The 23,167-nt window shown below is 41.1% G+C and overlaps 1 protein-coding gene across 1 annotated transcript in view; it reads left to right on the top strand.

Moving 5' to 3' along the window:
• The window catches only part of ULK4 (unc-51 like kinase 4), a 463,016-nt gene that overhangs the window by 364,092 nt on the left and 75,757 nt on the right, over positions 1–23,167 (top strand). Inside the window, 1 exon segment of the mRNA XM_018561067.1 lies at positions 3,427–3,612. Within this exon segment, the coding sequence (XP_018416569.1) occupies positions 3,427–3,612 (186 nt within the window).

Raw genomic sequence — 23,167 nt, 5'->3', positions numbered from 1 at the left:
AATACCTTTTTCAGTTCTGTGCCACGGGTGGAGACAGAAGCTGACATTTATTATTGTTTTACATTTCCATTTAAGTTAGTCAATAAAGAGTATCACTTAACCGCCAAACTTTCTGAACTAATTCATGGCTAACATAGTACAATACTGTACTACTGTTACAGTGCCTAAGGAAATATAAAATATATTGGCCTACCCAGTTTATTGGTAAAACACAAGGACATTCTCTACCAAATGCTTTTAATTCTAACTTCAAAGAAATAATTCATCAAGTGGGTTGTGAAGTGGCGGCTCAATTAGATTGTACCTGAGAGGTCAAATAAATCAATAGAACAAGAAAAAGCATGTGCTTATGTGACTATAGGTATTATGTATTACCACTGTTATCTTTGGGATTGGATGTGCAAACTGTAGATTTGACAAGGAAATATTTTAGGGTGTTATCTATATTATTTTTCTCATTCTGTATGAGTGTAAATACTCTATGTGCCTGTTCATTGAATGGGCTGAATACAGAAGGGAGCACCACTGCAGTGGTAGAGAGCACGGATGCGTGCATTGGAGATGAGTGCAGTGACAGCAAGCACAGAGGCGGGTGTGGGTGTAGTGGCATGTGACATGGGGCCATGTGGACAGGTGGTGAGAGCAGGGGGAGAGGATGAGGTCAGCTGCAGTGGTAAGGGGTGTCGTAAAAATGCAGTGATAGAGAAGTTTTAGGCATCATGGAGAAAAGGGGAGAGGAGGCACTGTGGTGACGAGTGGAGGGCAGGTGCTGAAACAATGTTCGGGATGGGGGGTAGTTATATACACAGTGGTGAGTGGCGCCTCCCTGAGGAGATGTTTGCTGTGACTCCAGATGCAGTCCTCCCAGCAGCAGCAGAGGTGAGGCAGGAGGGATGGTTGTGTGAGCAACCTGGCTGGAAGTGCTGCTTATGTTAGCTGCTGCAGAAGCCAGGGGGTAGGGAGTTGGTGTGAGCTATGGGCCAGAAATTAGGTCATGTCCCATTGCAACACAGACTCACCTGCTGCAGGGGCCACTCTGGATATGATACACACTGGGTATGGCTGTTGAGGATGGCACTTTTAACATCAGTGTTACCGTTCATTTGCTACCTTTCTGTTGTTCCTGCGAATGAGAAAATAAGGAGTCCTTGTAATTTCCTGTGCACTAAACTGAAATCTCAATGTTATCAGCTTTTCCAGCCATCCTCTGTGTACTACAAATCATTGTCCTTCTATGTAATAGAGATGAGGAGAGAGAGAGAGAAGTGTGTGTGCTAAATCAGGAGAGCAGCTTAGGGTGGCAATGAGGTACCTCCATGAATACAGTGCAGTAAATGAGTGTCCTCACCTTAGGACAGGAAGTGTGTTACTGAAAGGATCAACAAGTGAAAGTAAAGGAAAATGGCTGAAAAATAATGCAACCACAGCACATAAAGACTAGTAAGCTGCAGTTTATTACATTTTTTATTTTGGGTTTAATCATAAAGAAATTATATATATTTTTTTTAATTACGTTGCAAGGCGATTCTTTTAATAATAAAAGCATTCAACTTATCAACCTCTGAACTGCTTTAAAATATATTTTCTTAGATTTCAAACTAAACATGTAATAAGGCAGCTGAGATTTAACAAGCTGCAAGTTTCTTAAAACATATGGAAAGCACACACTGCCTACCATAGTGGGAAGCCCCTTCCTAAATCCTTATAATCCACACATCACATAGGCAGCAGTGCAGATAAAAATATTCACACTATGCCATTTCATTGCAGTGGGCTACTGCATACAAGTTAACCTGCAGCCAATTAATTATGACAATGGAAAAAAGAGATGTGCACCTTTTTTTTTTTTTTATACAGTGCTGCACAATGTATATGCATTGCAGTAGCTGGGGTACACTCCTAAATGAATGCAATGCTCTACACAGAGTGCTTTGTGTTACAGTTGTAACTCCCGACCCATGCTAATGAAATCACCTTAGGGCTTGTTCACACCGAAAGCGTGTGCGTTCCAGAGGGGTAGCTGCTGGAACTCACCGCGATCGCTGAGAAACTTCCCCCCGTGTTTTGGAGGGGGCGTGGCGGTGCATTGTATGCAGTGCGATCGAACGTGTGGCAAAACTTTGCCAGCGTTCCGTTCCACTGGAAACGCAAAAAATAGGACAAGCCCCCTCCTGGCCAAAAACGCAGGGGGAAGTTTCTCAGCGATCGTGGTGCGTTCCACAGCTACCGCTCTGGAACGCACACGCTTTTGGTGTGAACAAGGCCTTACACTTATCTTAGACCATCGGGCGATGCAGTCCAGGAGTCTGCACTATATCAGATGGTGCTCAGTCAGAGAAGCCTCTTTGCAGGCTTACAAGTAGACAATTTTTTTAGAAGTACCCAATTCCCCTGGCAATCTGCACTCTGACATCTCACTGTCACCCACTACCCCTGGCACTGAACTCCTTGCACCCCTGAATCTGAACCTTTTGCCTCCCAGCAACCCTGATACTAAACCACAACACCCCAGACACTGAACCTTTCTGCCAGCCATCAACTTTGCCACTGTATATTCCTCCACTGCTCCCTATCCCTCCATTTTACCTGTGCAGGGACATGCAGAGAGGAGAAGAGGCCAAGCCTGGAGTTTTTGGGCCCTTTGCCCACTTCCTGCTCCCTCTGATAACATTATCTTGTTCCCATTAAAGCCTGTAGAGGCCAGGCAGTCGTCAAAGGGGCTTTGTGCATATTGTGTTTTTTCCCAGGGAAAGAGGGACAGTCTCTAGAGGCTAGTCTGTCCTATGGGGGCTCCCAGGGAAAGGAAGAGGAGGTGCACACTTCTGGGCTGAGAGGAAGAGGGAAGCCAAACACTGAGATGCCCAACACCTCCATTATTACAGAATCCTTCCAATGCAATAGCCATTTTAATAAAAGTCCATCCACACCCTTACTTTATTTTACTCTTAAGATGTAAGATGATTTGTTCGGGGCCAAGTTATTGCAGTCCTTTTTCTGTGTTTGATCAGTAGATGTTGAAGAACACAGATCTTGAGCCTAAATAATGACCACATCTGACAGGCTACAACTGTCAACCTCTTATGTTCTACTACACTCTACATATGGCTTGTTCTGAGATCTGAGTAGTATGATCTTTCAGGATGGTTTAAACATTTTTAAAATGTAGTCTTTGAGTTCGGAAGCAGCATTGGACTTTATGCAATCAGTTTTCATCCAACTTAATTTGAAATTCACAAGTTATGATTTTGTGCACTTCAACCCTTCTCAAATATGCAAGATATTGATGACATGACTTAGCCTGCCTGTTGTGTTTTATTTATGCATGTAGCCCACACCAGCCAGTATTATTATAATTTAATTAGTTTACATTTTTCTGAATGGTATTTTTACTATTTTGATTCTCAGGTCCATTTTTTTCTATTTTAGCTACCCTCAGAAGAAACTGAAATCTTTGAAAACTCATCCCAGTGCTTGTCACTGATGGTCCAGTTGTATGGTGGAGACAGCCAGGACAGTATGACCACAGATAACATGGAGAGCTTTGCTCAGGTTCTGCTGGCAAGAAGAGAACCAAAGCATCGGAAGTTATTGCTGAGAGTAATTAAAAGATTGGTGAGTGAACGGCATATCTGTTTTATGTAAGTCTATAAATTACAGATTATCTGCAGTTTTTCTATGGTCCGATGGAAAAGTTCAACAGAATCCTCCATCTACGCTAAACTGTGTGGATGGAGGGATCTCTTACTGGGCCAAGCTTCAGTATCTGAAGTTTGAAACCAGAGACCCTAGAAAATAAAATGTTGGTACTTGCAATTTTTTATGTCATATGATATTAACACATCAGTTTATCAAACCCAATTTTTCAGTTAAAAATGTACTGAAATTAATTTGAGTGCACAGAAACACAAAATACAAAATGTTTTGGTAAAATATAGAAGACAAGGTTGTGCCGAGTAAATAGATACCAAATATGTCAAGCCTCAAAACTGAATGCGTCCATGAAACCGCAAAAAAGTATCAAAAATGTGATATAGGCGAACCTTTAAAAGCTTTTCCAGGTCATCAGTTTATCATTAACCATAAATAATAGCCCTAGAATTATTGCTCTCGCTGCTCACACTGTGATGCCTAACGTGCACAATCGTTGGTTTCATATATAGGTGCACCTGACCTATGCATTTACATTTGAATGTGCATGAATGTGGGAGTGGAACTTTGACTTTTTTGGGTGTGTTTTTTAATTAACTCTTTTTAACTTTAATTTTTTGCACTTTTTTAATCAGCTTATTATTATCACATAAAGGGCTAACAAGTCCGCTATGTGATAGCTTAGTGGTGACAGGTTCTCTTTAAGCAGACATTTGGGGTCACCTTTGCAGCCCAATGAAGCTAATCAAGAACAAATCATGCTTGATTAGCTTCTAACCTCAGCCACAGCAGCCAAGGAACAATAACTCAGAGTCTGGAAGTGACAAAATCCTTGTCACTTCTGGGTCCTCTGAATGGAGAGGAGGTCAGCTACCGAATGTTCACTGTTCTCCTTCCCCTGTAGCAGCCAAAATTCCCCATGGCTGTCCCAGGCCCTCAGGAGGGGCAGCAGAGCCTGGGATACATGGCTGGGGGGTGACAGACACGTGGGATAGCAAGCTGCAGGGCTACTGGAAGTTTTAAAGCTGCTGAAATCACATAGCCAAATGTATGCAAACTGATTCTATAGCAGCCAGGAGTCACTTTACAGGAGCATACTGCCACAGACGTAGTACTTATGTCCTTGGCAGTGAAAGGGTAAAGGATAATTGAAGCAGCTATTTCTTTTTTAGTTTTGTATAGAGTGGAGAGGAATTAAAACATCTGCCAGGTTTTATTGGTGTTTGTGTCCTTTTTAAGAATTTCCCCAAACAGGAATAGACTGTAAATCTTCCAATGGGAACACTAGTTCTGATGACCCTGCTGACCACCAGGGATTTAATTCTCTTTTTTTAGAGATTTTCTCTCACTTCCTCTTGTGGCTATGAGACAGAAAGTGAAAGGAGGGTTATAACCCTCTCATACAGATTTCAAAGCTAAAATTAAAAGTTTTGGCTTCAGTTCTACTTTAAGGAACTTTGTTGAAAATGTTAGTTCGCTTAATTCATAGTTGCAGTATACATAGAAATATATTTGCAAGAAGTTAAATGATTATGCCATTTGCAAGAAGTAAGTATTAAGCAATGAGATGAATAAATCAGCCTTTAAATGCCTTGGTGGGGCACTGAAAACGCTTATGTAGAAATTAAGCTCTCCAGTTGGTTTATTATCAACAGTCCGACACAACCAACCCCAGACTAATTTTGTTTTGTTCTTTCTCTTTTATTTTTCTGCTCTCTTTAATCCCGATGGATGAAAGTGCCTGTGAGAATAATTGTTAGTATTGTCTATAGCTTTGGTTTTAAACTAGTGTGTCATGACCCAAAAGTGGGCCATGACCCTTTGTTCAGTGGGTCACTGCATGCCTTCCACTTTTCTAGGTGAGAGGTTCCTCAGCCTCCCCCTAGAGCAGCACTGTCAGTTCTCATGCCAAGCAGCCATTCAAAATATGCTGCCCGATGCTGAGTGCGAGCTTAAGGTAGGGCTATGGCCGCAAGGGAGCTCCACTTTATTCGTGCATTGCTTACATCTTCCTTACAAGTCCTGTAGAGGTGTCTGGACCAGAATGACGTTATATTCTGGCTCCGGAACCTCTACAGGGCAAGCAAGGGAGCTATACCAGCAATGCACATGTGGATGGAGCTCCATCAAAACACTGCATCCTACACTGGACCCAGGCTGATGATGCACTCCAGTTCTCATAAAGTAGGAAGACTGGGTGGATCTTAAATAAAAATATTTTTTTAGGTGTGTGCGTGAGATTGTGTTTGTGGCTTGGTGTGTCTGTCAGTGTTTTTTGGGTGCCCATTCACACTAGTACAGTGCCTTAATCGCACAGTCCTGTGCGATTAACGCACTGTACCACGCAAAATTGCACCTACCGCAAATTCTGGTATGGGAGGTGTGTTGCATTGCCATTCATTTGAATGGTACCCCAAATATACCTCCCACCCACAATTCAATCGCACACACCAGAACACGTGGTACCGCAATGCCGTGTGTTCCAGTGCAATGCAACTTGGGTCATGACTTAATGACCAGGGACAAATGTGGGTCCTGAGGTTACACAGGTTGAGAACCACTGGTCCATAGCAACCATTTATGTTCTGCATTACATTCTACAAACTGCACTAGATACATGAAGGTTAATAGCCAATTAGTTTCTATGTACAAGATGTCCTCCTAATGTTCTTTTTTCTCTCATCTCCTATTGCACTTTGTCAGCTTGACTCATGTATAATAGTCGGAAAGTGAAAGTGCCTATATTGCCAATAATAACCAACCAGATATTTCCTTTTTTTTTTTTATCTGGATCGACAGCAAAGTAATATATCCAGTTATATCAGTGAATTCTCATTCCAAGTGTTAATACATGAAATTTCCAGGAACATAGGTATAAGGACCACAATGGCTCTGCTTTTATACATGAAAGTGTATGCCCAGCCCAACTAATTTGTTACGTATTGGATACATTTTGGAAGGATTAGTACCCCTGTTGTGTGCTTATTGCCAGTTTGAGAAAACACATACATTAGAGAGATATCCCTTCACCTATCGTTCCAGTGACAACAGTTTCACAAGAATTGAAGTTAGGGCAAATCACCAACAGCAACACAGACAGAAATAAGAATACAAATATATAAGCCGCTTAGTGTATGTGGAACTAATAAAAACAAATAAATCAAGCTTCTAGCACAAGCATATCTTCACAGTAAAAATTAAAATCACAAAAAAACAGTGCAGTGCTAATAATAATAAAAAAAAAAAACTGTGTTACCACTTTATTGTGTCTTTTCTTTGAGTGGTTTACACTGTAGAAGAATATATAAATATATAAAGTCCACAGAAATCCGTGAAGCAGTTATAATGTAACAAAATCTAGCTATGGTCAAACACCTGAGGTGAGCAGGGTGTGGATATACACAGCGCACAATGGGAACACTTGAATGAAGCTTTGAGACAGTGGGTGTATCGCTGCTTGGGGAATCACAGACACTCTTTTTAGACTTGAATCCTACTGTCTATGCAACTTTGCTCTTTGTATGTCTTTTGTAATTTTTGTGTGTTTTCTCTCACTTTATTCGGTGTATGTCTCCAGCTTTGCAGTGCATGTCTAGCTCTGTGCATTTATCACTCCTCCCAGGTCTCATCTTGCTGGATAGGCCATTAGTATGGCACTCATTTTAGAGTTGAGAGCATGTAAATGGAAGTGTGAGAAGCAGAACGGGGGCAAGAGTCTAAATGGAATAGTGAGCATGGCTAGACCGTTCCGAATAATATTCCTGTTACAAATGAAAAATGAAGGCTACAAATGGCTTTCAGAAGCATTTGTTATGTGAAAGTTCCCATATAATTTAATATTGTTTTTTTTATTTTAACCTTGAAGAGACGCTATTTTATTTTGTCCCCCACTTGTACTATATGCATTTATGTTTGCTGTATTTTGTAAAAGTGTAACGTCTCGTCCTTTCATAGCAAGTTATTTTACTGCTCTTTCTTGCAATGTTCCTAAAGGAACAAGTAAAAGCAGGTTTCTGCTTTGAAAACAGGTAATATTGTACTTGCCATAGCATGGCTAAATCTCCGCACTGACAAGCAAATATAAGACAAATTTCAAACCATTTTTTTTTTAAATAACAGAACTCTGCTAGAAAGGCATTACTAGATTACATTTTTAAAATGGTTCTAGAGGAGGCTATTACATTGTAATGTGTCTAGTAAACTACATCATAAGTTTATAACAAATGTAATCAGCATGTTAATGTTCACTTCTATGGCCCATGGTTTGTGTTTTTATGTTAACATGGCAGATTCACTTTCAGCTAGAAGTAGGAATATAATTCTTTTTTGTGTTTTTGGTTGCAAGAAAGCGAATAGAACCCTTCATTACCTGTTTCATTTGATTGAAATTCCCATTTGATGAAGACTACATTACAAGGACAGTATATTTAAAATACCTGCTATCAAAAAATAACAAAAAAAACTAAGACATGACTATCCAGCTTAGCATGACAAAGCAGCACAAGTTGAAATGTTGTAAGATTGCCCATGTATAATCACTGTAATGTGTGAAAGATATGAGGTATATTTATAAAGCAGAGAATGTGACTTTAACCAACATTCATTGCAGGTGAATTTTCCTGTGTACGTGTTTTTGGTTCTTGATGAAATGACTGAAATTCAAAGTGTGGGTGCTGCAGTCGAAACCTTTCCAAACGGCATCCCTCCATCAGCTGATCGAAGGGGCATGTCAGAAATTTCTCGGCCGAACAGAGCAAGCAGCCAATAAGCTGCTTGCTCTGTTCGGGTATTCTGACAGCGGTCGGTGGCAATGTAATACGAAGTAAACAGCTATAGATTTCTCAATCAACACTTGTAAGCATTAATAGAGGAATCTGTTCTATTGTCTTTGTTCAGCCGGTAGGTTGAATGAAGAAAATAGAAATGTGTATACCCAACTTAAGATGCCCTAGAATGAGAAGGAGACCAAGGTAAGGATGTGGAAGGAGGGCAAGGACCCATACTCACTAGTTGAGAAGCCCATATATGATTCTCTTAGGTATTCATTATTAATTTGGAGCAGTGCCATTGGCGCCATTCATGAAGGCCAAGGCATATTAAAAAACTTAAACTGAATCCAGTAAAACCAAGTTTGTTAGATCTTCCATCTGCTTTATATCATTCACCCTAGTGAATCAGTGGGCAAGTTTAGGAGGGGATGTTTGCTTCCATGTACTAGGAATGCAAACTTTAGCAGCTTTGAGTAGGTGTGCTGTCTGAGATTTCTTGTATCGCGATTTAGGTATTGGCGTGAGCTGAAGCAGACTCACCACAGGATTATCTCTGATATTAATGTCAGTGAGTTTGAAAATTACCTAAATAACCTGTGACCAGTTGGTTGATCCAAAATATATGCAAAAGTGTGCCTTAGGCCTCCCTGCAGCACCAGCATTTGTCTTCGACTGGTACTGTACCACATTGTTGTCAGCTTATAATTTGTTTTGATAGTTGTTAGAAATTGAAGCACGGCGGGAACAGTGACTAAAATGGTCCATTTGCTGTAGAGAAGGAGACTTTGAGGTCTTCTTCCCACTGCTTGAGGAAAGAGTCCAAAGATAGGTCATGATTTGTTAGGAGGAGTTGGTCCCGACTTAGAGCAAAGCATCTCAAAAGCAGTAAGCGGTCAAAGGAATATCCTAATGTTCTAAGACTGCTAGAACTCCAACCAGGAGATATTAAAGGCTTGTGCCAGTAACTCTTGGTCTTCTCCTAAAAAATCTTTTCAGCAGGTGGTGCAAGCACTCTTAATATTACCTGATTTGAAATTTCAGCTTCTGTACAGGCACTGTACCAAAACTCATTGTACGATTATTGGAAAAAGTATGGTTTGTTCTTCTTGGCAAAAAGGAAGCGGAGTAAAATATATTAGTTGGCATTTATCATTTCTGTTGCATGGCAAAATAGTGCTAAACTGGGGCAGTGATAAAATTGAGACAGATGAATATACTCCGAAGGTTAATTGGTGCCTCTCTAAATTGACCCTGTATGAGTGTATGCTGGAGACCTTAGATTTGTAAGCTCCTAGAGGGCATTACCATAGACCTGTCGTCCCTTGATGACGAAACGTGTTGGGGGTGGGTATATCTAACGCTAAGCACAGAAGTTATTGTTGGCCGGCTGCTGTTTGCTGAGATGTAAGTTTTTACTATTTAAAGAGTTTTTTATGGCTTACTTCACCATGTGGAATCTTTTTTGATCTTATTCATGCATAACAACGTTACTGGGCATGTGAACCTATGGGGATCCAGTTTGAAGATCTGTCCTCAACTTTGGTTTCAGCCAATGGGATTTGGTGAGTGCGTACCCCGAAGGCGTTGTCAACATTTTCGATTGTCGATTAGTCGGCTATCTATTACAACTCCTGTTTGCGGCTCCACACTCAAGCCCCGCACGCAGTGCACACCACGCCTACCCAATGCACACGCCGCGCCCACCGCACACTGCGCGATTCAGCCACCGGCTGTCCTCCAATCCCTGCGCTCCTCACATCTAGCCGGGCCGCTGCGAGCACATGACAAGTGTCGGGGATGTGAGCGCAATGGGTGTCAGCCGGGGACGGAGACTATGGCTGGGGACGAGCTGGCATCCAGACTGAACCGTTCAGCAGAAGACATGGAGGGAATGTTCAGACAGTAAGTGCCCCGAGCACCACGGAGCCTGGGACCCGACACTCCAATCCGCCATACCTGTCCTCTGTACCCCATTCCACCATCATACCCATCCTCGGCACCCTATTCCACCATCATACCCGTCCTATGCACCCCATCCCACCATCATACCCATCCTCTGCACCCCTGCACTCCATTCCATCATCATAGCCGTCCTCTGCACCTGATTCCACCATCATACCCGTCCTCTGCACCCCATCCCACCATCATACCCGTCCTCTCCATCCCTGCACTCCATTCCATCATGATACCCATCCTCTGCACCCCATTCCACCATCATACCCGTCCTCTCCATCCCTGCACGCCATTAGACCATCATACCATCCTCTCCATCCCTGCACTCCATTCCATCATCATACCCGTCCTCTCCATCCCTGCACTCCATTCCACAATCATACTCATCCTCTGCACCCGATGCCACCATCATACCCGTCCTCTCTATTCCTGCATCAAACCCGTCCTCTCTATTCCTGCATCAAACCCGTCCTCTCTATTCCTGCATCATTCCTGTCATCTCTGTTCCTGCATCATACCCGTCCTCTCTATTCCTGCATCATACCCGCAATCTCCAATAACACCAGCTATAGAGGAATACATCAGATCCCAGCAATAGTACATTATAGTATAATTACTATTGCTGCGATTTGCTGTATTCCTCTCAAGCAGTGCTCCCCAACCTTTTTATTGCCGCGGACCGGTCAACGTTTGATAATTTTACCGTTTACCGACCGACATATCTGTACCCAGCTGCTGCTGCCTCCTCTCCCCCCTCCCGCGCTCGGACTTACCCAGCCAGGGAGTTGTGTGCACTCACTGCAGGGGGCGGGGCTTGTGACACACACGCCTCCTGTGACTCACCTCCCCTCACGCCGCCTGTTACTATGGACGCGGCCGGGAGGGGAGGTGAGTCACAGGAACCGCCCCCTCACTGTGAAGCCCGTCGGCAGTGCGGGGCCCCGGTGTTCGAACACCGGGACCGTGCACTGACATATATTGCATGACCGGACCGCACTGAGACTGTGCGGCCAGGTACCATTTGATCCACGGACCGTTACTGGTCCGCGGACCAGGGGTTGGGGAACACTGCTCTAAAGCTGCTGGTATTCTGCATTGCGCCGCTGTATAATGTACTATATTGCACACCACACTTTTTTTTACTTCCACCGCTCCAAGCTTGCTTTCGTGATGGACTACAATCTCAATACAAACTAGTAGTTCATCACTGGAGCCTTTTTTTTAAAAATCCGATTAATCGAACTTAATAATCGGCTAACTAATCAATTATGAAAATAATTGTTACCTGCAGCCCCACTGTGGATGATTTATTTATTTATTATTTGTATATATAGGGATATCTAATATTGATCACATATTCATTTGGGTATTTTACCCTTTTGTTCTCCCTGTGATTATTATCATATGTAATATATGTTACTTATTAATTATGTATTAATTTTTGATTTTGAATACTTTTTCTTATAATTAAATTTATTATAATCATGCACTTTAGGCACTTTTTAAATTTATAGGAGTGTTAATAATTTAGGTTGGGGTCCCTTAGCGCTCTCTAGTTTCCATAAAATCAGTGCTCAAAACGTTGGTTTGTATTGTTGGAGCGGCTTAGTGACCCCTAATGGCATTATCCAGTATCGCGGAATTATACTTTATATTCCTAGAGGGCAAGGACGAATGTTCATTATGTAAAGCGCTGTGTAAATTGTCGGTGCTATATAAATACCTGTAATAAATAAATACATGCTTTAATTTTCCTACTTGGATTATGAAAGACTGTTGGATTCTGATTGGCTGTTATGTACAATGATAACTACAACTTCTATTTCCCCAAATGTTATCCATCACACCCCTTATGTTTCACTTTGTCACATGAATAGGAGATAATATATTATGGGTCTTGTAATAGAATATATTTTTATATCTTTCAATAATGAGAGTAACAAAATCATGTAGATAATGTACCCCCTGTGAATAAAAGCTATAGATAGTTCACAGAGAAGTTTCACAGCCATATAAAAGCACAGCATGACAGGCTGAGTTCTTTTATAAAGGTCATGGAATTCTGAGGTGCCCTGTAATATCTGTTTAATAATAGAAGACATTATTTCTTAATAGCCACAAGTTTCATTTTAGCCTTAAATTAAACTGTTTTAACGTTAGGAACAATCATGTCGGAGACTTTTTTTATGAAGATGCTTAAAGTGTACCTGTACTGGAAAAAAGTTAATAACCTGTAACTTGGATGTAATAGCAGGCACTTCCAGGAACCTTCTCTGAGTTCATCATTCTTTTAGATTGCCCTGGAAATCCTGGAACTTGGGACATTCTGCCATACAAAGTTTAACTTCATCTAGGAGAGCATTGCATGGTCCCTCCACTGTTCAACTCCTATATCTCAAAATTGGTCAGTGAAGTTATTTCTAAAGTAGTTAAGAACAGGTTCAAGCAACAATGTCCATTATAAAACGGAGATATTTATAGAAGGCCTAGATTTTTTAGGCACCTGGGTGCTTTAGAAGAATGCTGAAGCAATGTAGAGGTACCTACCAGTGTCTTCCATGAAAGCTACCTAACAGCTTAGTAAATTTATGTCCGGTACAGGTTTGCTTTAAAGCAAATTAGAAAGAAAGAGTTAAGCAAATGAGGTTTGATTAGTGATATACAGCCTTCAGCTAATTAACAGAGGCCTGGGGCTGTATGAAGTCTAAGCCCTTATATGAAATTGACTGTACTGAGATGAAGTGGACATTAGGGGATGTGCTGGCATAGATACCTGTTTAGCTCTAGGAGTATTAATGACAGCACTTCACCTAACAACCAGTCTGTCTCAGAACAGTTGGTTTCAGATAAGGGCTTAGACTTCACACAACCCTATCTGGCTTTGCTATCTGCAAGAGTTGTCTGGATCACAAGACTGTATGCCCTGATGAAGAGACCCTGCGTGGTCTCGAAACGTTGGCTCTTGTGTTTGTGTGACGTCTATGTCCAATAAATGGACATGTTAGATTATTCTACAGAATGCTGGTGATTCCTTTTCATATATTTTGTCTGCACGGTGCCATCCGTGTTCATCACTACAAGCACCATTGTCTTTATAGGCCTTGATTGCTGCAAGGTGTGCGGAGGATTTCCCCTTATATCCAATTTGGATCACAAGACTGGCTAAACATTTTGAAGGTAAACTGTTCCCGTGTATGTATTTAGTTTGTATTAAGCTGCTGCAACAAACTGAGGACTGCAAATCACTGAACAGTAAACCTTTTCCTGACATCCTCATTAATAACATGCAGAGGGCAGTTTGCCATGTAAACTGTAACATCCAATCTTATGCCAACTTTCAGAAGCATATTCACCCTGAACTGCTAAACCCCAATTCCTGAGTGACTGTTGTCAGTACCATATCATTAAATATACCCAAAGAGCTTCATTGCAATGAAACCAATATTCTTTATAAACAAAATATGACCTATTTATTCACTAGATGTTAGGATTGCTTGAGTCTCATAGGATTATAATTACTATGATGACATTATGCATATCTTATACATTCTGTTTTTGCTAATAAAAATAATTTGGAACAAAATAATCAACTTCTGTTTCAAAGTAGAAATGAACCAGTTATCTTATGGTCCATAAAGGTAATATGCTGATTTTATTCTCTCAATCAGCTATTTTAGCAGGGGAAAAAAATGTTCTCGGTTATTGTGCTGAGAAGGAGAACTAAAGGCAATGAAATAAGGGAGAATAATGCATTTTAATACAAATATTCCTTTTCTTATAGTTCACGCTTCCAGTAAGCACTTAAAGGTTAAATTGGCCATAGGGAATCAAATCGATTTATTACAAAATCTACAGTACTGTTCTCGGTTATGATTTCGCTGTATGGGAACCATAATAGATGCTGCACAATCCATCTAGTGTGGTGGAGTGGGCCAAGGCTCTTATTAATTTATTTATTGCAGTAGGAAGTGTTCATTGGTGTTATATGCTTCAGTGCCACATACCCTTTTCTGGTAATTACAAAAAAAAGGTGCAGAGCGTAGCTATCCTGGAACATTTTGTGACCAGTGTCTGATAAAATGGTGACAGGATGGGGGGGGCTGTATCACTCATGGCAATAGATTAATATTAATGTGAACATATATTGTTCGTCTTATTTGAGCCTACTAACACGCAGGTTGGAGGGAATTTATCAAAACTATTGCAGGTAGAATCTGAAGCAGTTACCCATCTCAACCAATCAGCTTTTCGCTTTCATTTTCAAAGCATAACTGATCAAATTGAAAAGAGAAGCTGATTGGTTACTGTGGGCAACTGCTCCAGATACTACTTGCTCCTGTTTTGATAAATTCCCCCCTATTGTATTTTGAGTGGCATATAAGTGGCCTTATATTTAATTTTTTTATTTCTCCTACAACATTTTTCTCATATAGTTTTATTAGTAACATTGCAACTTTGGGTGGGAGGCATCACCGCCCCTCGTTCAATCAGAGAACACCTATTATTCATTGGAAAAAATACTTGGCATTTGCTGAATGGCTCCTGAGCCGAACAAACAACCCACTGTTTTCGCAGCAGAGGAGAAGTCGATCAGCATAGGTGCAGCACAGGAGACCCGGAAGGTCGCTGTTAGGCTGGGTTCACACCTAAGCGTATCGAATATGCGCGTTTGTCGTGCGTTTCTATCGCGATTCGCTGTTTCCGAGGGCTACCTAGCTGTATCCCAATGGATACGCGCGACAAAGAAGCTCCTGTACTTCTTTGGGCGTAGGGCGTTTTGTAGCGCGTTCATACGGCCTGTAATACGCCCAGGTGTGAACCATACCCATAGGAAATAATGGGATTTTGGTGTTTGAGCGTTTTGCAGAGCGTAGGAACGCGCTACAAAACGCCCAGGTGTGAACCGGGCCTAAAGCACTGTAGTAGCTTAGGCTACTACAGTGTTATACAGGATCCCCAGAACCAATCAGGTGTAATTTAAATATGCTTACATTGGGCAAAGCTGGTCCAGTTTAAGTATACATAAATATTTATACCTGGAGTTTAGTTTGAATATAATAAAATGATAGGTTAGGGGGAAGATGCACAGTAGGGGTGGAGAGAGTTTCATACAAGTGCACCTGTTAAGGTGACCATACACTCTTTGATTTTCATCAAAATCAAACAGTTTATGGGACACAAGTTTTTTTTTTTTAATTTATTTTACTGTAATCCCGCTCAAACTTTCTCGAAGGGTGAGGCTGGAAAACTTTCTTCGTATCAAACGAAAATCAATGGATTAGTGGCGTTTTCGTACGAAAAAAATTTCAGCAAGAACGCTGCACATGCACAAACAAAATTTGTTCTGTCAGTTGACAAAATTCAGTTTATGAACAATAGAACAAACATATTCTGGAGCAGTTACTCATGGCAACCAATAAGCATCCCTCTTCAGCTTGCCCAGGTAAGCTTTTGAAAAGCTGATTGGCTGCAGTGCAAATCTGCTCCAGACTTTATCTGCTCCAGTTTTGAAACATTCCCCCAGTGAGTTAGTATTGCTAACAAACAATTATCGAAATCGACATTGGTCTGTGCTTGGTGGGCTATTGAGCTGGAATCGGATGAGGGTTCTTGGCAGCAAAAAAATTTCCAATCAAAAATCTATAGGTGTATGGCCAGCCTTACGATAAGAGAATTATTAAAATGTTTTATCTTTTTCAGCATATATTGGTCAAGGTTGGTTAAATATATACGTGATATTGTTAAAGGAAAACTATGAGGTGAGTGCTTTTCACTCACCTCATAGTTCTAGCCGACCTGTGACAATGAGACTGTCACAGGTCGGCTCAGTAGATCGTGAGGTGAGCGAACACATACCGGCGGTCGCTTACCTCTCGATCCTGTCACAGCTCTCTGCCGTGACAGGGGAGGGGCTGGATTCCCCCCTCCCCGCTCCGATCCTCCAGCGCTGACTGGCGGTATACTGTGGCGTCTCTGTATACTGCGAGCTGTAGCTCGCGGTATACTGAGCATAGGATGACGGGAGGACGCTAGTTTGTGTCCTCCCGTTACCCTAAGGAGAACTATGGGGAAAAGCCTTAACCCCATAGTCCTTTTTTAAACTCTTGGCCTCTACCTCTTTTCTCCCAGTGCTTCGCTAACTGTGTGGATGTACACTACTCAGTAAAAAAAAATTCTGAATGACCAATATTGTATAAATATATTACTTTTGCATTGAAACGGTATATTTTAAATCAAACTTAGGTTGAGATATATATTTTCATGGTATATGCAATCTCAAGATTGTTGTTTAAGTGTAACATTGAGGGCTAGTTCACACCATAACATCAGAACTGTGTGCCTCTGCATAGCTGCAGTGCAATGCGTTTTGCCACGTTTTGACCACTTTTTTTATTAGCCTAAAATGGGCTTTCAGGTGCCGTCCAGTGCGTTTGCATGCATTTTTTATGCATTTTGATGCGTTCCATTGCGATCAGGTGAAGCTTAAATGTGGCAAGCATGTGACTGCACTGGGCACCAGAAATCCCATTGTAAAGCATTGTGACACGATTTGGATGCAGCTGCCAAACTGAATGGACTGCATCACAACTGCATCTGGTGTGAACTAGCCCTTTGTTCATAGATCACAGTAATCCCCCCTGGCAATCCGTCATCTTCATGCATGATACTAGGTCAGAATCTATTTCCTGGACTAAGATGCTGATCCAACCTGGGTCTTTGCAAAAATCTTGGTCTGCTTGCCATTTTTGCCCTTTATTGCCTGTTTGGACATAATTATTAGATATGTTATGATATTTTACAAGCAATTAACTTTATTTAATGGCAACATGTAGCAAGATTTACACACACATAAGAGACATTTCTAATTTTTAGTAAACCTAGTTTTTTATCCCTATCCCGACCAGTGATGTACATAGTACATCATTGGCAGCGGGTGCGTTTGAACAGACTCTGTTTTCAATTGTAAAGCCCTCAGTGGGCTTTACAAAAGAAGTGATTCTGGCGGCTCAGCTGCCACCAGATCGCTTTTATGAGCCGGTAAAGTGCCCTCCGGCGGGCCCGGGACTGGCATCTCTGGTGTCGACAGGAAGCTGAGGAGGAGAGCAGCGAACTTCCGTTTACCAATCTCCTCCCCGCTCTATGGGCCCGGGAGCGACGTGGATTGCATCACTTCCTGTCCCTGAGCTGTCATTGTTTGGCTCCTGAAACTTTAAAGTGGAAAGGTGACACTAGGGGTCTTTTGGACCCCCAGTGTCACCTTAAAATGGACCTGTCACCACCAATATGCTATCACATGGAGGGGCTTGTAAGCTCCCCTGTGTGATGGCAATTAAAGTAAAGTTTAAAAAAAAGTGTTTTAAAGAATAATATAGAGTAAAAATAATAAAAAAACAATTGTTTTAAAGTCCCCTGTCCCGTGAGCGCGCACACGTCGGGTACGCCTACATATGAAACTGTTGATTGCGCTACACATGTTGAGCATCACTGTGCATGCCAGAGTGAGAGCAATAATTCTAGGGCCAAAATGTATGCATATCTCTAAACAGATTACCTATAGGGGCTTTTAAAGTGTTGTCTATGGACTTTTTGGCGATAATGAAATTTGTTGACACTTCACGGGCACACACAATTTTTAACCTGGGCATGTTGGGTATCTATTTACTCATCATAACCTCAACTTTTATATTTTATTTAAAAAATATAAAATATTATATTGTGCTTTTCGGCACTAAAATTAACATAAGAGTATTTTTCACTACATTTTTGGGATTAAGAGTTGCGCAACATAAAAATTTGCAACTGCCACCATTTTTATTCTACAGTGTGTTGGCGTTCAGAAAATATATAATGTTTGGGGGGTTTGAAGTATTTTTCAGGCCTAAAATGTGGATTATATCATGTGTGCAAAAAACGAAGAAAAAAAAGGCCATGGCAGCAAAAGGGTCCTTATGGGGTTAGGCATCGTCACTGAAAGCACAACTTCCCATTTCGTATGGCATTTTCCATGTCTGTTGCAGTTAAGCTGAGCTTTATTGCATAATGATATATCATTTTTACATAGCATATGACATTTACAAAGAAGTCTTTTCTTTTTTTTTCTTAGGGAGCATAGTCTTGCCTGAAGTCTCCCTAGTTGTACTTAGTATTTAATGGACATTAAAAAAAAAGCATCAAAACTGATATATGTATAGTATTGTGATCTGCCTAGACAGTACAATATGTGACAAGCTGACATGCACCCGAGTAGCAGAAACCTGAACCTGGAAATTATTTTATAACCATACTGTGAATGTTCGTGTATATTGCAACTTTTTTATTGTCAAGTGTCAGTGTGCTTTAAAGCTTCTGCCAGAAGAAAATGGGTTTAGAACTTAATAAAAGCCTTGCATTAGGTACATCTGCACCAGATGACCCTGTACTGTACTGCAAAGCTCTCTAGGCTGAAAACAAGAGAGTGGTTAAGATCTAAATGTATTTTTGGATATGCATTACGCTTTTGTGCCTTACAAAACAAAGTATGGATAGGTTTTATTTCGAAGCCATCTACAGTCTAAATATAAGTGCATGTTTGGAGGGCCTCTCTGTCCCTTGCCTCTGCTGTTCAGCATGAAGACAAAAAAAAAGAGAGCTTGTGCAGCAACCTCTTGAGGTCAAGTGTTCTGCAAGATAATAACAGTAACCTACAAGCCCTGCAGTGTTCTGGTGCTCATAAATCAGTGAAGAAATATCCAATTTCCTGGAGAGGATGGCATCTTTCTATCTTTGAGACAGCAAGGTGAAATTGATATCTTCATCAAAAGAATTATGTGACCAAATGGAAATGGAAGCATGTACCTGCGGAAAGATGAGGAAAAAGTGACATTAACTGAGCTCAGATAGAACAGCCAGGTGAGCGGCGTCTGCTTTGAAGTGTATGGTATTTTGGAAGAAACAATAGTGTATTAGCTTTACCATCCCATAAGAGGATCTGTTTCACTCTGACATAGCCACTGAATAGTGCCGTGTCACTAAACAGAGGTATTCTTTTACTATTAGCCATAGTAGTAGACTGTAAATTATAAGATAATTAAATGTAGAAGAAAACTCAATCACTAGCTAAAATGTATTTTTGATCATCGTTAACCTTTAAAAATGAAGTTACAGCAAAATGATTTTTCTTTACAGAAACTATACTTTCGTAAACATAACTACCATAATAAATGTAATGCCATTATTTAGTAATACAGTTCAAAAGACAGTGATGTGCAGTACTTCTTCCACCAAATGGCTAACAGCTTTAACTGGTTTGCCAGATTAATGGAAGCATATATCAGATTTGTTATTATGGGTCATTTCCAGGGGCTTGTAGCTCTACAAAATTGGTACATAATTTATAACAATACCATTTGTGAGTAATTGGCATAATTAGTATACAGTTAGTAGTATTCTGGATGGCCAGCTTGTGTGGAAGTATGTGCATCACAAAGCCATACTTCAACTTCATGACCACAGTATGTATTTAAAACAATTTTCTATGATCTGTTCTTGTGACTGTTATGTCTATATGTCAAAGCTGTAGAAGCAAATTGATAAGTGTCCAACACCTGCTTGCCACTGCAATTTTGAATTCTGTGTAATGAAGCGCTGTGTGGTCGATATTCCTACTACTACTTAAAACATTGTAATATTGAGAGCTCAGCTGCATTAAGTGGCTGAGTTTAGCATCTATATGTTTGAGGCTTTAGGTTGATGCTTTCTGTTTTCCCCATATCATTTTAAGGCTTCATACCATTACAATGCATCTCTTTTCAGTATACAGGTCTCTCTGACCCTTTAAGAAAGTATGCTACCATGAAAGACAGCAGTAAATTGGCAATTTTTCTACCCTGTTAATATGCTTAAAGCACATGTGTTCAAACAGCAGCACGTGAAACAGTGAAAAATTTGGGTACCCATAATTGTCCATATGAGACTCTTTAAAAGCCTTTACAGCTTTTACAAATGTCCAATAAAGATGCCTAGTGATGGTTTCCAATCTATCCTAGTAGTTGGTGTTATATGGCAATCTCCTTGCTCTTCATCTTGATCTTGTGATATAAAACGTCTGAAATGTGCGCTCACCAGCTGTTTGTGGTCACCTTTTTATGGGCTGACCAAAGATCGCTTAATTACTCATCTCTTTCATCCGTGGTGTATCTGTCCAGTTTGCCGATTACAAATGTTCCCAAATTGCCTCTATCAGATCCTCTATGATCCTATGTAGTTATATATCCTTCGTGTGGATTCTTACTTTCCTCTTATTGAAATTGGTCACTGATAGCTCAGGGAGATTTAAAAAAAAAAGTGCTCTCCATTGTGCAGTATTTTAATAAAACGTGTACTTGCCCAAATACTTGGTATCGGCACCGATACTAGTATTGGTGCATCCCTATAAATAACATTGCAGTATGTTGCTCCGGTGAGTTAAAGCGGACCTTGTTAGTGCAATAAAAAATAATTCCAGAAAATAGGAAAAGGAGGTATCATGGCCTTGGGCCCAAGCAGATTGAACACAGGGACTGCAAATCAGACTTTTAAAGGAAAAAAAGGTTTTTATAGCTGCTGTCTAGGGATTGCTAGAGAGCTGTAACATAAAAGGGCCATAAAGAACATATGACAGCCTCTATGCACAGTTTCTGTCAAATGGGATAGCAAGAATTATGGCATAGGTCACTCTAAGGATAAAAATATGAGAGTTTACATTGATGATTTATTTGTTCAAGGAACAGACTCTGTGTTAGTCATTCTTTTATTTGTCTTACTATGTAGTCACTGACATGGAAGAAGCATAAGTCTGTTAGGTGTTCCAACACCTTTTATGCACATACATATTCTAGGTCAGTCGCTATGTTGTGAAGAATGGATAAAGGTGTAGTGCTATAAGGTTGGGTCTGGTTCCAGTGCCGTACATTCTGTCTGACCTTGGGCAAATGAAAGTGCCCTACACAAGTATGCAGGACTAAAAAGGAGGCATTTCCATTTCTCCCTTGCTTGGTCACATGACCAAGTAAGGAGGATTATTGAGAAAGTGTCCCTGTGTTATTGGAAGGTAGGGGTGCCCAGTAAGGTAGAATGTGGGACACTCAGCAAGGGGGGCTGGGTTGCCCAGCATAGGGGGGGCACTTGTCTACAATTTACACCAAAAATCTTACCTGAGTAGCTATGTCACTGTCTAGATATTTTTCTGATGTGCCTCAGCACAGTGGTTTAGCGGTTAGCACTTCTGTCTTGCAGCACTGGGGGTTTCTGGTTGGTATCCTGGGCAGGACACTATCTGCATGGAGTTTCCCTTTGCTTGCATGAGTTTCCTCCGGATACTCTGGTTTCCTCCCACACTCTAAAAACATGCTGGTAGGTTAATTGACACCTGTCTAAATCAGCCATAGTATGTGAGATAGGGACCTTAGATTGTAAGCCCCTTGAGGACAGGGGCTGATAAGAATGTACAGTTTGTGAGGAGCTGCATAAATTGTCGGCGTCATCATATAAATACCTATAATAATAGTAATACTAATTATTGGCCCCCCTAATATAAAATAAAAATACATTACAGCCCTTGATGCAGAGAACATTGCTTATGAAGCAGAATGTTACTATTGCTTAAAGGAGAACTATGAGGTGAGTGCTTTTCACTCACCTCATAGTTCTAGCCGACCTGTGACAATGAGACTGTCACAGGTCGGCTCATTAGATCGGGAGGTGAGCGAACAAATACCGGCGTTCGCTCACCTGTCGATCCTGTCACGGCTCTCGGCGTGACAGGGGAGGGGCAGGATTCCCCCCTCCCCGCTCCGTTCCGCCAGCGCTGACTGGCGGAACGGACGGGGGCGGGTACAGCTGGCTCTGCCTCTAGATAGGCAGAGCCAGCTGTCAAGTCACGCAGCTGGGCGGATACCGGCACAATTGTCGGGATCCGCTTCAGCTGCGGCGTCTCAGTATACCGCGAGCTACAGCTATACTGAGCCTAGGGTGACGGGAGGACGCTAGTTTGTGTCCTCCCGTTACCCTGAGGAGAACTATGGGGAAAAGCCTTAACCCCATGGTTCTCCTTTAATGTACTCTTTGCTCTATGGTGTTTCTTTTTAAGGTTCACCTGTCACAAACTAAAACTGAGTATATGATGAAAAGAATGTATAAACATTGTCACAATGATCAGTGTTCGATCCAGAGATATAAGGAGTTCATTTTTCACAGGAAAGGATAATATTTACATATATCTGCAGCTGCCTAAATCTCTGAATCATAAATTTTTTACTGAAGATAACCTCCTATGCATTTTTTCATAATATGCCCAATTTAACTTGCCCAGCTCTGTGGTTTAGCGATCTTTATTGGTAGACTTGGTGCGCTCCATTCCGACATCTTGGTTCCTTATTATTCAGCTCCTGTAATGTGTTCCACAGATGCTCTATATTTGCTAGTAAGAAGTACACATTTTCCAAAGCAAAACCATGAACATATATGTGGGTATCTTTATTTTAAGGCTCCCATTAGAACATATTACGCACACCACAGGCGGCTGTTTTATCACAATAACCTCATGTATTTAGGAATAAAAGTAGGCCGTAGTTGCAGCAGGTAATAGTTTCCCATCCTGACTCGTTTATTTTTCAGTTGTGAATAGCTTATTTTATTGTCCCTGCAAATAGAACACACTAATATAATCTTTGTACTGAGTCTCTAATGGACTTGAGGCTTTGAGGGTCACTGACAAAGATGCTTTCAGAAATATGAGAAATGAGGCCTATCATTTCAAATTGTGATGCCTCAATCTGTGA

The sequence above is a fragment of the Nanorana parkeri genome, unplaced genomic scaffold (assembly GCF_000935625.1).
Source record: "Nanorana parkeri isolate BGI_ZX_2015 unplaced genomic scaffold, ASM93562v1 scaffold498, whole genome shotgun sequence".
NCBI classification, from domain to species: domain Eukaryota; kingdom Metazoa; phylum Chordata; class Amphibia; order Anura; family Dicroglossidae; genus Nanorana; species Nanorana parkeri.
This window is presented reverse-complemented; position numbering and strand designations above follow the sequence as displayed.